This window comes from Ambystoma mexicanum, chromosome 11 (genome assembly GCF_040938575.1).
Source record: "Ambystoma mexicanum isolate Mex_15411 chromosome 11, UKY_AmexF1_1, whole genome shotgun sequence".
Taxonomy (NCBI): domain Eukaryota; kingdom Metazoa; phylum Chordata; class Amphibia; order Caudata; family Ambystomatidae; genus Ambystoma; species Ambystoma mexicanum.
Window position 1 is genome coordinate 100,827,394 of NC_090934.1, and position 16,108 is coordinate 100,843,501.

Below are 16,108 nucleotides of genomic sequence, written 5' to 3' on the forward strand. Positions count from 1 at the left end.
TTCTTCATCTCACTCTTGTAGTTTAAAAGTGTCTGGTATTTTATAGCATCCCATGCAAGGCATGGTGTGTACAGCTTTAGTTCTTCAGAGGAACGGGAGTCCTTGTCACTTAAGGGGGGAGTCTATCCCAGTGAGGTCCCACATGCCTCGACCCATAGGGCGGGCTCACCACCCTAGGGGAGAATGGACAAATTCCCTCGATCCGTCACAGGGGATACGAGTAGGCGTCGGGAACTTTCTTTGACTTTGTAAGGATGCAGAAAGAGGAGAATGAGACACAGGTGGGATGATTGTTGGCATAAACCTTTATTTATTTTATTTTTTTATTATGTGATTTAATTGAAAAACAATGTTTATAAGGTTCCAGTTTTTAAGTTCAACATACTAAGTATTCTCAAGTCTTAGCGGCAACGTCCTCCATTTCGTTTTCAATGGTTTAGGGCATTCAAATCCTCATATTTTTGTCTCGCAAACTTAGTTATTCATATTAATTTTCATTAGGAGGCATTCAGGTTCTCTTGTTTTTATCTCTCAAAGTTAATTGTTCATATTAGATTTCATGAGGGAATTGAGGACTGTCTGTGCTTCTACTTTGTCCAGTACTTCTATGTTTGTTACGATCCTCTCATTTTTCTTTCATGTGTTCCCTATTCACTTGTTTTTGTATGTTATTTCTGTTTCTTCCACAGGCCATGGTCTTGTAGAGTTCAAGTGCCACTGCGATCACCCATGATGTCTTTTCTCCAGTCATCAAGCGTATCCACCAATCTTCTTCCTCATATGTTTCCATCTTTGAAAAGTGATGGTTCAAATAAGTGGACCTTCATTTTTTAGTGCCTGAACAGAATAATAACAGGTGTCTCGCTGTTTCTTTCTCAACTCCCTCTTCACAGTGTCGACACTTGTTTGAAGCAAACAAGCCTCTTACGGCCAAGATTTCATTTGTTGCTAAGAGGTTTAAGCGAGCTCTCAGAAAGGTATTTCGTAGCACTTTGTTCGGGAACTTTTTCATGTATTCCAGAAGTTGGTTTACCCTTTTTATGTTGGTCGGTAAGTTGATTGTCAGTTTGTTGTTGGATGCTTTATCAAGGGTCTTGATCCAGTCCCATTCTTCCATTTTCTTTTTATCCTTGTTAGGGTTCTCCTGTAATAATAATTCTGTGTTGGAAATTTAATTAAGTAACTCTTGGTTTTTCAATTGCCACTTCTTTAGCATTTGGTTAACTCCTCCCTTGATTTCACTACTGATGATGGCCAATATTTTCAGTCGAGTGGGGAGGAATATTTTTCTATCCAACATCAGGCTGTTTCGTTCGATTACAACCTGGAGTGACGTCAAAGACAGTTCTCTCCATATTGAAGCCATTGGGGTCAATTTTGGTAGGTTCAGAACTCTCCGCCAGTAAAGTCCCTCTATCTTCATTCATATTATTGAGGGAATATAGGGCATTGCTTCAGCTCCGTAAGACAAAGATGAAATAACTATTGCTTTATAGAAATGTATGGTATGTATGAAAGAGAACCTGTAAAACTTCTTATCCACTGCTCGTTTGTGTTACAAAAGTTTTTATTTTCAAAAATAACTTTTTGCATCGCTGTTTCCATGATGTTACTCTTCAAGATTACTCCCAAGTATTTGAATTTTATCACTCTGTCTATCTGCTTACCATCTAAGTACCATTTTAGTTTTTCACTTCTCTTAGTCGATTTTTACAGACAAATTATTTATTTCCAGATCGTTCTCTTTTATATATGCAGATAGATTGTCCAATTGACGTTGAAGACCAACCACTGTCTGGTCTAGCAGGGTCAAATCATCTGCGTATAATAGGCGTGTTATTTTTGGGTCTTCTATTGTTGGAGGAAACAATCTGATCTTCTGCTCCTCATTTTGGAAATCGCCCAGATATGTGATGAAAAGAGCTGAGGCTAGCGGACATCCCTGCTTTACCCCTCTTTCTGTTGAAATCTCAGCTGATAGGGTGCCTTGCTGGTTTAGACGTACTCTCATTGTTGTTTCTGAATAGAGGGCTCATACAGGGTCCAAGATGGATTTAGGGCATTTCCAGGCGGCCAGCTTCTTTCATAGGATTTCATGATTGGCCTGGTCAAAAGCCTGGACCAGGTCGATGAATGCTACAAAAACCCTAGGGCTCCCTTCCATGATTTTACCTTTTAAGCTACTCAATAGCATTATGTTTGCTGTTGTCCCCACATTTATTACAAATCCTGCTTGGAAGCGATCAGCGCAAGGTGCCATTCTTGACCATAATTGAAAGCGCGTCAGTAGTCTTGAATCGAAGATCTTGCCGATGGTATCTAAAAAGGCGATTGGTCGGTAGTTCTTAGGGTTTTCTATGCATCCTTTTTTAAAGATTGGCACTACCATTGAGGTCTTCACCTCCTTCCCAAGTGTGACGTCCTCTTCACTTGTGGTATTTCCAGGGAGGGTCTGACTCCCATGTGAGTCCTTCTTTACCTTTTATCTGTAGGGGATGATGGAATCTAGACTGCTCTTACCAATCCCTGGAGGGCTTTGCATGCCTCCGTGCCTCCTCCTGGTCTCAGTATCTCCATTGGTGTTGTTTGTCCAGTCATCCCTACTCTTCCTCTTCTCAGTGACTCCTGCTTCATCAACCTCGCAGACATACATGGGAGTGTACCATGGAGGTGTGTGGCATGGGACAAGGGGGTATGAAGGAGGTGTGCCTCATGGAATGAGGTGAGGTAAAGGAAGTGGGCGGAGGGTAAGAGGTGTTGTATCGCATTTTCCTTAGATGTCCTCCCTGATCCCCGATGGGAGAGACTCTCTCCATGAGATCCTCCCACTGAGTACCACCCCAAGGGGGACTATTGGGTAGCGGACTCACCTCCTCTGGCATCATGGGAAGAGGCTACCCTTCGGGGGGGGGGGGAGTGATGACATCTCAGGATTCATCACACTTATAAAGGGGACACAAAAGGGAAAAGCACTCGAGGAAAAGAGGCAAGAGGAATATGAGACAACTAACACAACACACTATTTGTATCTGCATATTTTATTTATGTATTAAGGGCTTACGCCGAAGGGCTAAACAAAAGGAAAAAAAATACAATAATAGTTAATGCAGATCAAGAAAATAAACGTATGGCATTATGAAGGCAAAGAAGGGAGAGGAGATTTAAGTAGAGAGCAGAATACAGGTAAGGAGGGAGAAGAACGAATTGGAAGAGGAAGGGCGTTCTAATACTTTGGGGCAAGAAGAAGGGATAGAAACCGGGAGGAGGCACAAGGTGGCTTTGGCACAGCAAGGAGAAATAAAGACTCAGAACATAGAGAACGAGGGAGTGAGTAGAAGGAAGAGAAGACATATAAGGTGGTGCGAATCCATAGAGAGATTTGAACAGAAAACATACAAAATTAAAAAGACTTGATTAAAAAGACAGCCAATACAATGAGGGAAGGGCAGAGGAAAGGGAAGAACGTGGAGGAAGGGAATGCAAAGTCCAAATTGAGAGATGATAGACAGATCAAAGTGGGGCGTGCTGATTGGTCTCCCTGTCTAACAGAAGTAAAGAACAGTAGGTAAGGCAAGAGAAAATGAATGCAGAGATAAGGGTTTTGAAAAAAAGCAGACAAAGATAATAAAGGGTCAATCTTCGGGATCTTACAGAAATGGAACTGAGAGCAGAGATAGGAGGAGAAAGAGTGGAAGAAGCCAGGCAGAAAATAACTTTCGTCTTGGAAGGATTCAGGTGAAGAAAGCGAGAATTCATCCATTGTTGGATTGTAGTGAGACATGCAGAGAGTAGTATGAAGAGCATCAGAAAAATAGAGGAAGAGCTGTATATCATCAGCATAGAAAAGAAAAGCCAAGTTTAGAGATGATAGCAGAAATAGGAGACGTGTACAGAGAGAAAAGGAGGGGGTGCGCGAGAACAGAACCTTGGGGAATTCGGTATACGAGACATGAGGAAGGAGAATAGGTCTCAGGCCAAAAAATAGAAAAGATGTGGTTACAAAGATAGGAAGAAAACCATTACAGAACCAACCCAGAAAATCAAAGTGAAGAAAGAAGAGTAGGGTGAGCGACAGAGTTGAACGTCGCAGAAAAGATCAAGAACAATAAGGATAGAGGACTGCTTGTAGTGTCTGGCAGTGAGGAGAGACTTAGTGACGTTAATTAAAGCAGTTTCAGTAGAGTGCATAGGACGAAAGCCCAATTGGTGAAGCAGAAGAAGAGAATGATGGTTGAGATAGTGAGAAACTTGTCAGAGAACAGCCCACTCCTGTAGCTTAGAAAGAAAGGAAAGAAGCGAGATTGGGCGCTACAGGGAAGAGATGGATCCAGATGAGGCTTTTTCAAGATGCATAGTTTTACAGAGTACTTAAAGGCAGCAAGGAAAGTAGACGATGAAAGTAGAAGAAGAAACAGAAGAGTTGATAAAAGAAGAAAGATAAGGAAGAATTACAAGAAAGACATTGGGATTAAGAAGAGGGCAGTGGGTCACACAGGGAAGCAATAGAGTGTAGACTGGAAGGAATGTTAGCTGTCTCAGAATCAGAGACGGGTCTAAAAGAAGGATGAAGAACAGTGGAAGAGACAGGAGAAGGAAAGATGGAGGAGGAAGGTTAGGAAGCTCGTAGTTGTGAGATCTTAGAGGATAAAAAGTTAGAAGGGCAGAGAGAGAAGAAAGAAGAAGGATCGGATGAAGAAGGAGAAGGCAAACAATCCAACAATTGGAAAAGACTACGCTAGTGAGGGGAGATTTGAAGAATAAGTAAGAACATTTGGTTAAGGGGAGAGCCGAATCATATGATGAGTGAAGTGAGGTAAGTGAATAGAGACCAGAGAGGGAGTGAGATTTCCTCCAGCGCAGATTTGAGAGTTACGATTGGCTAAAAAAACTGGACTAATCAGCCACAGAGCTTTGATTGGCTGGACGAACCTGACCAATGAACCAGTTATTCCTTACGAGATCCGTAGCTTCTGGAAGCCATCCAGAAGTTTGTCTTGGATATGTATGTGCTAAAAACGCACCCCCTTCTTGTGGAAAGGACGAATCTTCACTAAAAATGAGTCCATCTTTGAAGAGTTTGTCTAGGTCCAGGACTCTGTGCGTGAAGACAACATGTGTCCCCTGTTCTTGTATGGACCTTGATGATACCATTTAAGTGTCAATCCCAATGTTGTTTTTGTGTGAAGCAGCCACTTACCCAAATATAAACGAATGGAGAACGCCACCTGATGCCACAGAGGCTTCGGAACACACAAACCACAGACTGGTAAAAACTCTGAAAATGGCTATACTGGATAATATTTGTGGCAGCAGCCTAAAAGGTTAAAACCCTGTAATGTTGTGCAAAACTAAACCCCAAAATCATATGGGTGCCAAATCTCTAGTAGGTGGATCCCTTTAACATCTCAGCCATGTGCCGTCTTGTATAGGAGTTCATATCTTTAAATAGTTCACAGGCATAAAACATACCTGATGAGTCCAGGCACTTCTGTTCCCCATGGAACTGGTCCAGATGTCGGCAGCACAAAACGACCATTTGAGTTTTGCACCTTGTCCTTTAGAAAGATGGACACCTGATAAAAAGAAGAACAGATCAGGCAGGGTCCATGATAAACGCAGTACTATGTGCTGCTCCTTACATTATGCGACTGTGTTCTCTACCTGGTTACTCTCACTTTTTAGAGAAATCGACAGGGTGGATACACATTCTACTAGGTCGTTCTTTCCCAATTGCAGCAGAAACATATTCTAAAATGTTGAAATATATGGAATGGCGAGACGGTGGTAAGGCGGTTTAGCTTTCACTTCACAAGGTCCTCAGTTGCCAGCATTTGATCTACAAAGTGTCTACAATTTAATTCAGGCATATGCAGAAGTTACATGCGGATGCAAAAGTGTCAGCATTGTCAGAAGATCCTCTGGGTATCACCTGTGCCACAGGACCAAGTGTCTCCAGTTTGTGAGGCCACAAGGAGCACAAAATGCACAATCCATATGTCGTCACTACTCTAATCTTTAACGTCCATAATAATTAGTCATGTTCCGTGTTACTCAAGGTGATGTGTTGTGAATTTGATATGGTCATTTGTTTGTAAACATGATTATTTAGCTGGACCATACATTTTCTTATTGTCAGTATTTCAAAACAATTTAAATTGGATCTCACTCCTGCAACCTTAACTCCCTTTGGGAATCTTAACATAAGAATATTACATGCAGAGGCTGATAAGTCAGTATGATCAGATACAGTAGACAGGTGGGATATATAGACAAGAAAGATAAGCTTGACACAAAAGCAATGTTTTTTCTGAATATGTAAATTATGGCTTCATTCTTTCAACCCTTTAAGTAATGCACAAGCCCCAAATACCAATACTCTTGTTTAGTAATAGGCTTGGAATTAAACAGTACTTGTTTGGTTAAGCGTACATTCCAGTGCAAATAGGTTGTAGATGAGAAGCCTGACTGTCTCTTTTACAATGTGTGAGCAGGAGATCAAAGCTCCATCTCATTGGCTGTCATTTTGTCTTGACATTTATATACAATACCAACATTATCAAGGAGGACAGAGGTTGCATGTTTCAAGAATTACTCCCTTCTCTTCCTTACAGCTCAATTCCATGAACATGCTATGCCTCTGATGGGTTCTTGAACTACTAATGGTACCAACGTTCCTGATCATCAACCTTACAAGAAATCATTCAGAAGGTATGAAGCTATATCCTTGATTAGAACACTTAGAGGAAACTTTACTACGATGGATACCATTCTATAGGGGCTGAGCTCATACGCGAGGACCATGGTTAAGAAACATTTCAAGGAACTCACTTTTGCACAAAAAAAAGATTAATCTGTGCATAGTGTCACATTGGTTTGGTGGTATTAATTTTTCTTTTCATGTATTTTCTTCACGAAAACTGTACATTTTAGTAATAGGCTACACGGATAAGTGACACTTACTCGGATGTGCATGTCTTGAAAGAAGATGAGAAGTGTTTGTCTAATCAGCTGAAACTCTCCGGCCGGGAGGCAATTGTACATCTAGAGAGGAAAGGGAAATATGGAGGAAAATTTTAATAAAGACAAGGGAAGCATCATGGGAAGTGATTAACCCACAAACTGAGGTGCAATAACAGTACGTTGATACTGAAACAAATGTTAAGCTGGATCTGCTTGGGATGGCTATAAGCGTTTAAAATAATGGGGAGGGTACAAATGGAGCTGGAAGCTGGGAGAACTAGGACAGGGAGAGGTGGTCAGTCAAAGGTTTGCGAGTTCCAAGAGATTTCAAAAGCGCAACCCTCCTGGATGAAGGCAATCCAGGCTGGAACAAACTTGTGAAAACCAAGGTCTTGGAGAGAGGAGTGTCAAAAGCAGCAGAGAGATCAAAAAGGAGGATTATGGAGGAGAGTCTGAAGTGGTAAGCATAAGAAAGAAAGTTAGAGAAATGCAAGAGTGCAGTCTCGGTGACATGCTTACTACAGATCCTACATTGAAATGGATTTCTCCAAGGCCTTTATTGTCAAGGAACTGTGGCGGGCAAGGAAGAGGATGCAGACTCTTACAAGGCATTTCAAGTGGGTCTTTTATTCCATCAATGCTTCGTGCTCTGTATCTTCCTTTAGGATGGCTGTCTGGTGTTTCAGATACCTGGACGTTTCCACAGTTCCAATCGCATAGTGGTCTTGGTGTAGTTTCTGCGACCGCCAGGTCCACCGCGAGATCTCCGTAGTCATGCCACCACTCGTCGTTCCTCCCTTACTCTAACTTACAGGACACTACTGGGTTTCGGTACAGTTTTGCAACTCACGCTTTGAAACACTTGTGTATAGGTGGGTTATAAATATATCATATCTTGCAGTCTTTTCTGTCTTCACAGTCTCCTCCCCTCTCAGGTAGTATACATAGCCATGGACCTTCCCCAGCGTGTATGTCTCTCTCGGTGTGTCTCTCTCCGTCTATCTCTCTCTCTCACTCTGCGTGTGTCTCTCTCTCTCTCTGTGTCTCTGTCTCTCTCTCTCTCTGTGTCTGTGTCTGTCTCTGTCTCTGTCTCTCTCTCTCTCTCTCTCTCTCTCTCTCTCTGCGTCTGTCTCTCTCTCTCTCTGCGTGTCCGTCTCGCTCTCTCTGCGTGTCCGTCTGTGTCTCTCTGTCTGTCTCTGCGTCTGTGTCTCTCTGCGTGTCCGTCTCTCTCTCTCTCTCTCTCTCTCTCTCTCTCTCTCTCTCTCTCTCTGTGTCTCTCTCTCTGTGTCTCTCTCTCTGTGTCTCTCTCTCTGTGTCTCTCTCTCTGTGTCTCTCTCTCTCTCTGTGTCTCTCTCTCTGTGTCTCTCTCTCTGTGTCTCTCTGTCTCTCTCTCTGTGTCTCTCTGTGTCTCTCTCTCTGTGTGTCTCTCTCTCTCTGTCTCTCTCTGTGTCTCTCTCTCTGTGTCTCTCTCTCTCTGTGTGTCTCTCTCTCTCTGTGTGTCTCTCTCTCTCTCTCTGTGTGTCTCTGTGTGAGTCTCTCTCTGTCTCTCTCTCTCTGTGTCTCTCTCTCTGTGTGTCTCTCTCTCTGTGTCTCTCTCCCACACACACCCCCCCTCCCAAACCCACCTCCGCTACTGCTCCGGCCTCTCTTCTCCTCACTCCAAGCTCATCATTCCAGCTAAATGGAGTTTTCCATTTAAAAGGGTACTCACAAATTCTTGCTGACAATAACATATACTTGTTCTATCTTCATACAAGTCTTTACACGGTATGCCTAAAGAGGTATTGTTGGGATGTTCTTTAGGGAGTTCCTCACTGGAAAGGGAGCCCTTGTCCCCACAGGGGGAGTCTCTCGAAGTGAGGTCCTGCACGCCTATACCGCTATGAAGGGTGTTGCAGAGCGGGCTCACATCAGGAGGCTCCCCCTTGGGGAGAAAGGACAAATTCCTTATGCTTTGTCACAGTACGCAGTGATCGTGTTAAAGACCACTTGTTCCAAATATCCTTAAATAATGGGATATTTGGCTGGAAATGTTGGGTTGGCAAAGCTTTCTTCAAAAGGGGTAAGACAGTTTCAGATTTGAAGGAAGTATGGAAGAGTCCAACTGAGGGAGATGTTAAATACCTCATAGAGATGAGGGCAGGTGATTAGGACTAGGTCTTTGACTGTTTGGGGAGCAAACAGGTTGATCAGAGTGAAAGATGAGGTTGGGCTGTGAAGGAGTGTTGCTAATTCGGCAGGAGATGTAGAGGAGAAGTTGTTGAGAGTTGACGGGGTAAAGGAGAAGGTGGCAGAGTGAGGACTTTGGTCATTACTTTTCCTCTGAAGTTCAAAGTGATTAGCATCGAGGGAGGAAGCAGTAGATATTGGTTCTTGAGTTGTGAGCATAGCTTAGAGGGTCAAAGAAGCTTTTATGGGGTGATTGAACAGGGAGGATATTAGGTTTGTGATGGAGGATTTGGCAGAGTCAAGTGCAAAGGAGAGTGCAGCGAAGGAATCGTTGCAGGCTGGGAGTAGCATGCGGGTACAGGATATGCACTAGCATCACAGGTCATAGCACATATTTATTTTGAGGATCTCGATATTAAACAGTGGTTCCAACACAGGGGACATGGGAAGGAAGGTGTGAGCATGCTTGCAGGATACTCTTAGATAGGGAGTCATGAGTGTCCAAGAATGGCAATTGGAAGAGGCACTAATAGGAGAAAGGTCTCACATAAAACTAAGGGCCTGTAAATCCTGCTTGAATGTCCTCATGGTCATTGAAGAATGGGGAGGGCGAGTAGAGGATGGAGAGATCCAGATGTTAAAGTACACAACAGAGTGATGAGAGGGAGGCAGGTCAATGGCGAGCCACAATACAAATAAAAGACTGTTTTTGCTATCTGATTGAAATAGAGCCTTATTTATCAAACCTTTCCTTCCCTCCCGATTTTGAAAATGAACTAGACCTCCACTTGAGAAGGGGAAATAAATACAGTCAGAATTCAGGTACACAAAGGTCTACCCAAATATTGACATGAGCAGAGTCTCTTTTTCAGAGTATAGACAATCACTTTGCAGGAGAATAATTTACGTATGGTGAACTTGCATATATATATTGGTAATTTTGAAAACCTGACAGGAGTTTACTAGTCAGTGAATCCGAGGCCCAAACCTAATACACCATCTCTACAACAAGCCCCCTCATTAAAAAATGTAATTGGTTTCTTATATAGCACTTCATTTCAGAGACCAGACTCTAAGCGCAGGTCCAGGTTTTGAACCAGTGAGGTTTAGCATAGTATTATTTCCAATACGAGCGTGTTGCCCCTGAGCTTTCCTCCCAGGCCCTAGCCTCCAAGTTAAGCATGCACTGAACAACAGGATCACCGGTTTAGAAAATGTTTTAGAAAGGGGAGTAAAACATACACAAAACGGGATGCTCTTACTTCAATTAGCTGCCGGAAGGTTTCATCCACCTGGTTCAGAATACTGGGAGAATCTCGTATGAAGTCCTTGATGGCATCCATGTGGTTGAAAGTGACGAGCAAAATGTCTTTGGGGCGAGGGCAGAGTAGAACCTGGTACTTAAAAGCCATGGTCATCAAATCATACAGCTACATCACCCCCAAAAACAAACAAAAGAAGAGATTAGGTCACCGAGGGCAGAATCAGCATGAGTTCAATCACGCAGGTAATCTCCTTCCTTCTCTAGTGCCCACGGCAGAGACTTCCTATATATTTGATAAAACAAAAATGAAATTATTAACCTTCCTATGAGAATCTCCACCTGGATGAGCAACCTTTTCCACAAACGTGTAAACAGAAGAAAGAAGAGACATAGGAAACCCAACATAAGGGAGCTGATCTTTGAAGACAAGCTTCTCTGTTGATCTCACCTTAGTCCCCCCATTCCCTGAATTGATTGGTTGCTCTAGACAATATCAGTTTACCCATTTCTGGGGTGCAGACTGATAAAGTAGACATCCTTTGAGACTCAGCAAGAAACAAATAGTAGCCCCTTTAAATCAACAGTTTCTGCATTAAATAGGCCATTCTAGAGTGGAGACAATGAGAGCCTTTCTGATGGGTTCTATTGCGCTCAAGTTAAACGCTTTAGTAAGAAACTATGTACTAGTCATTGAATGGACACTACTTGGATAGTAAGCAATTGTCATTACTTTTCAAAGACTCATTTTACGTCAGATGTTCAAAATGGTCTGCTATTGGAGTATGTGAAAGCAAAGCCAATGTGATCAAACATGATTTAGAAGTTAGGAGATTTGAAGATTAGAGGTATTACGAGACCTGACATCACTCTGGGGAAAGCATAGCATCCGCTTCTGATACACAGATAACAGAGTTTACAAACTGCACTGTTAGTAAAATTAGATCATTTAATGTTGAGATTAATTTAAAACGTTAGAATTTTGAGAATAATCCTAGTTGGCCATAAATGTAGGTTGCTATTAAAAAAAACAGTGCGAGGTCAGAATGTAGGCGCATGTGTGGGTCGAATACACGGTTACATTTTGAAAACGTATTTTTCCTTACTGAGGAAAGAACATTTTTCTTCCTGCTCACTGATTTGCTACAGAAAATTACTTAGCAAACTCTAGATTTGTAAAGACAGACATACACCTCCTCACAACAAAAAAGGATGTTCAGAAGTAGGACATCAGCCCAGATGCTTGTTATCGATGCATTATAAAAGCAGCGGCTGAGCGATACATTTTAAATTGAATACAGGTTAATCACTTAGAGGTGTTTGCCCTGTTTTGATGGTCATGGAAAAACTACAGTTCTCCATAGTGTGACGAATCCCAAGGTATCATAACTGCTTCAGATGGGGAAACCCCTTCTCATGAGGCCAGGGAGGTTAGGACACTACCCGAATGACCCCCTGAGGGTGGTACTCAGCGGGAGGATCTCATGGGGAGGAAGGACCCAACAGAGTAGTGAAAACTCTGGGAAAATGCCATGCCCCTTTGACCCTTCCACCTTTCCTCAAAAACCCTCCAATTCCACACTACCTAATGCCCTCACGTATATTTGCAGGAATGTGGGTTGTTTTACAGTAATAGAACAATACGCAGCTGAAAAGACCATAGTGGGTTTGGCTGAAAAAACGAGTGGGCCGTTCTGGTAAAACAACCCAAATGAAATCCATTACCCACTCCCACCCACCACCCCTTACTTGAGGTGTGACGCCGACTCGCTGTGTTCCTGCAACGTCTGTTCCCATTCACTTCCGTGATCAGGAACTAGCGCCAAAGCAAATGGCTGCAGGGAACACCCCTGCAACTCCTGCTGACATTATAGTGAACAAGGATGCGGGGGACACGCCCGCAGCCCCTGCTGCTCTTGTACACTATAATGCCACCGAATAGGGGATTTCGTTGAGATTTTCGGCCGTGCAAACTTTTCGTACGACCGAAATTCACCCAAATCTCCCAATCAGTAATTATTTTCGTTCATTTTGGCCTTTTCATATTTCCAGTATATCCACCAAGTAATGACTGGGACGAGGAAGGGGTCAGGAATAATGAAGATCACAGAGAAGAACAAATGCATATGCTCTAGTCTTTTGAATGATCCTATTGGTCAGCTGTCATCCAACAGCAGAGCGGTAAGAGAATGATGGCGTTTTCAGCTCGGCATAGGCCGAGAGCTAGGCAAGCTACGAGCACACCAGCTGAGCAGAGAAGCAGACGCTGTTCGTGAGAGAGGCGCATTTACAGGAGGCCTGAGAAGCAGAAGGCAGACCAGGAAGAGGAAAGATACCCGCCGATGACCGAGGGCACTGGAGTGCAGAGAAACCACCAGCGAACTGCAGATGAGATGCGCCGAAGACTGGGAAAGCCCCGGTGAGCCAGAAAAGCCACTAAAGATCCTTGGAGACCTGCGAATCCACCGGAGGGTGACAGTCGAGACCCTGTAGGTACTAGGGTGGCTAATCCCAGGATTGGGGAGACCCATAGGGTGCGTGAGGCCGAAGTGACGCACAGAAGGAATCTTCACCGGGACCCATATTGTGAAAGCATATCCCGAACAGTAATAAAGAGGAATACAAACTTTGCATATATAAGTGGGACCCACAGCGATGGGGGGTACTGAGAACGGGTCTGCTCACAAAGGGTCTGGGACCCTCAAGACGGCTTAGAAAAGGTGTCCAGGCTATTCTTCCCTGTTGCAGGGCCTGGGAGTCAGGTCGGCCAAGTAAAGATAAGGACCTATCTTGACAACTAAAGACCCCGAAAAAATGTGGATAAAGTATGGAAAGACTCTGGGGAAGGGAAACAACCCCTTGAGTCTTGTGACAAGTTTGATTTTCTACATTTTTTGGAAATGTTATTAAGTTGGGCTGTAGGTTGACAGCCAAGAGATATTTCCCTTTTCACCTTATGTTGAGTTTAGCTTGTGATGGATGGAGGGATGGATGGATTAGGATCTGGACATTGAACAGTGAACTTTACTTTGGACATTCTGACACAGGCAGTTTCCTTCGCTAGTTGGTGAGGCAGGGAAACCCCTCTTAGAGGTAGGGTTGTTTAGGAGTTCCTTCAACTCACCTCCGTATTTGTTATTAATAAAGGCCTTTGCCAATCAACATGCCAACCTTGTGTCCGATTCTTACTCCTACACCCTCACAATAGTTTGATACAGAGTGCCTACATAGGAGGTAGTACTGCTGTTTTGAAATGTGATTAAAAAGCTTTATAAAAAGGCTAAGATTATTTTTATAATACACCTTTTTTGTTGTTGGATTCTGTCTTCACCATCCTCCTCAAGACAAAAATGCCATACAAGCCGGTAATCAGCACCGTTGGAAATAACTGGCGCTTCTTGTTGGTAACAGTGATGAACGCTCAGCTAGATCCCCGCCACCTGCACAGGCTATTGCCTTTACAATGCCTGTGCATGGCAGCATCTGAGCAGTTCAAATCTGTTGTTATTGCACAGCGAAGGAAGACCTTTATGAATATGGATTATCCTTAAAACGTGCATAAGCTGCAAGCACGAATAACTGCATACCTTATCCATGCTAGCCTGGTTCAGCCTCATGATGGATGCATGGGCCAACCGGTCAAATACGGTCCTCAGGGCTTTCTTGGAGTAGAGTTCCTGGGGCTTGAACAGCTCCTCCATGAATTTCTTGTTGAACATGGTGGTGATGATGTCATTCATTACTGTAAAACCCAAGAAGAATTACACTGAAAGGAAAACTTCAATGATTCTCTTCAGAAAATGGCAATAACATAATAGTTCAAAGTAGGACAGGAAATATAATGTGATCGTAATGGATGAAACTGATATCTAGAAGAAATAAAAATAGTAATAATTGTACAGTAAACATGCTTTTTACTACAACTAAAAACAATATGGTTCAGTTGCAAATATCGAGTCTCAAATTTGCTGGTATTCGCACTGTGGACCAAATCAAAAAAGGAATGTATAAATGTTATACATGCAGGGGAATGAAGGTAGTTAGGTTCTCTGTGCAAGCGGTTCATCAACCTCAAATGTCCACAATTAAAGATAAAACAGAAATGTCCAGAATGTTTCCATAAAATGTTACATTTTAACCAACCATAATACACTAGGGCGCATTGGGGCCACAGCAGACTAGGGTCCCCTTATTCTTACAGATCAAGGAGGCACATTTAAGAACATTCAGGGGTACAGCCGATTTCAATGAGGCCACAGTAACACCTTGCAAGCATTAGTACTATACCACAGAGTGGGTGTGTGGTTTATGAACCCATATAAAGAAAGCTCTTATTTCACCCGATTTAACTTATCGCTTGGTATCAAAGTATTTCTTCACTGGCAATTGTTTTGACCCATCACACCCAGGCTAGTAAGTTAGAAGACTTTTCCAAACATCTACATGAGTTTATTTCTTTTAGCAACTATGGTCTATTTAAAAAAAAAGCACACCAAGAAAGGTGGTTTTATAAAGATTGGGACACACAAACTGAAAGGTTCTTCACGCTGAGACTTTTATTGGTGTTCAATCGTACAGGTGAGGTATTGTCTGCAAAGGAAATGGTGGCTTGCTCATTTTGCTCCCTTTCTAGCTCTGTGCCGGTGCCCGTCCTTTTCAGGTCGGGTTGACTGTAGGACTTCCGGACCTCTCGCTCTCTGGCTTCACCCTACCCGTGTTCAGGAGGTATAGGTAACCAGGTAACTTCCTGTAGTCCACCATCACTGATCTGCTCCTAGCCATCGGTTGGTAACTGGGATGTCCCTGTACTGATGAAGAGAAGCACAGGTCAGATCATCTCTGCATCTTCCTCAGATCCCACTATCCGTCTGCAAAGCCCTGTCCGCAGTTTTCACCCTCTTTGCCATAGCCCTGCTTGGTTCCCCAGTAGCCTGATTGAGGAGCCATGGTGCTAACTGGGATTTAGTCACCTTGCTCACCTTTTCTTTATGGCCCCTAGTTATTGTGAGTTGGTCGGGCAGCATGCATCTTTCATCGTCACCCTTCAATAAGCCCACCTCTCCCAGCAGCAGTAAGAGTCCAAGACCATGCTGCCTTTATTCAGAGAAGTGCCATTTCATACCATGCCACCTGCATCTCACTTTGGTATAAATGGGCCAAGCGTGAGATGCAGTTGGCCAAAAGTGAGAAGCTCCTGCTTATCTCGTTCACCTATCACCACCCTCCCCACGCAGAGGCCTGCCCAAGCATACCTTGCAGATCATGGCACAGTATCAGTCTGGCAGAGCCGCAGTCTTTATGCCCACTTGCGACTGATGGTTGCAGAGACTACCGTCCCATTGCCCTCACAGATGATGGTAATGATTTCCACACATTTGCTCTGAGAATTCTGCAGGAGCTCCATGGTTGTGTGGCAGAGCCCAAGCACCAGCCACTGAACAAAGCTGAAATAAGCGAAGAAATGCCACATTCTAATACAAGCATCCCCGCCACTGGACCAATAGTCGTTAATTCCAGAGGACTATGTTATCTTTGGGACTTCACATTTGGGCCAACATGGCATGACCTGCATTCAATGTAAAGTGGCCTCCCAATAGAAAGAAAACTAAGTATAAAAACTACCCCACTGCCCACTGGATCGGTAAGCATTCTTTGACATATGTGACATTTTATTCTATTTGGAGTACTTTATATTTAACCCCCGCCAAAGTAGGGCAA

General features: G+C 43.4%; 1 protein-coding gene across 2 annotated transcripts in view; it reads right to left on the reverse strand.

Moving 5' to 3' along the window:
• OSCP1 (organic solute carrier partner 1) overlaps positions 1-16,108 on the reverse strand; it is a 185,467-nt gene that overhangs the window by 139,528 nt on the left and 29,831 nt on the right. For both annotated transcript variants that reach the window (XM_069622633.1, XM_069622632.1), the window contains 4 exons: positions 13,978-14,132; positions 10,392-10,559; positions 6,961-7,041; positions 5,470-5,573 (listed from right to left, as the gene is read on the reverse strand). In XM_069622633.1, coding sequence (XP_069478734.1) covers positions 5,470-5,573; positions 6,961-7,041; positions 10,392-10,559; positions 13,978-14,132 — 508 coding nt within the window. The remainder of the gene's footprint in view (positions 1-5,469; positions 5,574-6,960; positions 7,042-10,391; positions 10,560-13,977; positions 14,133-16,108) is intronic.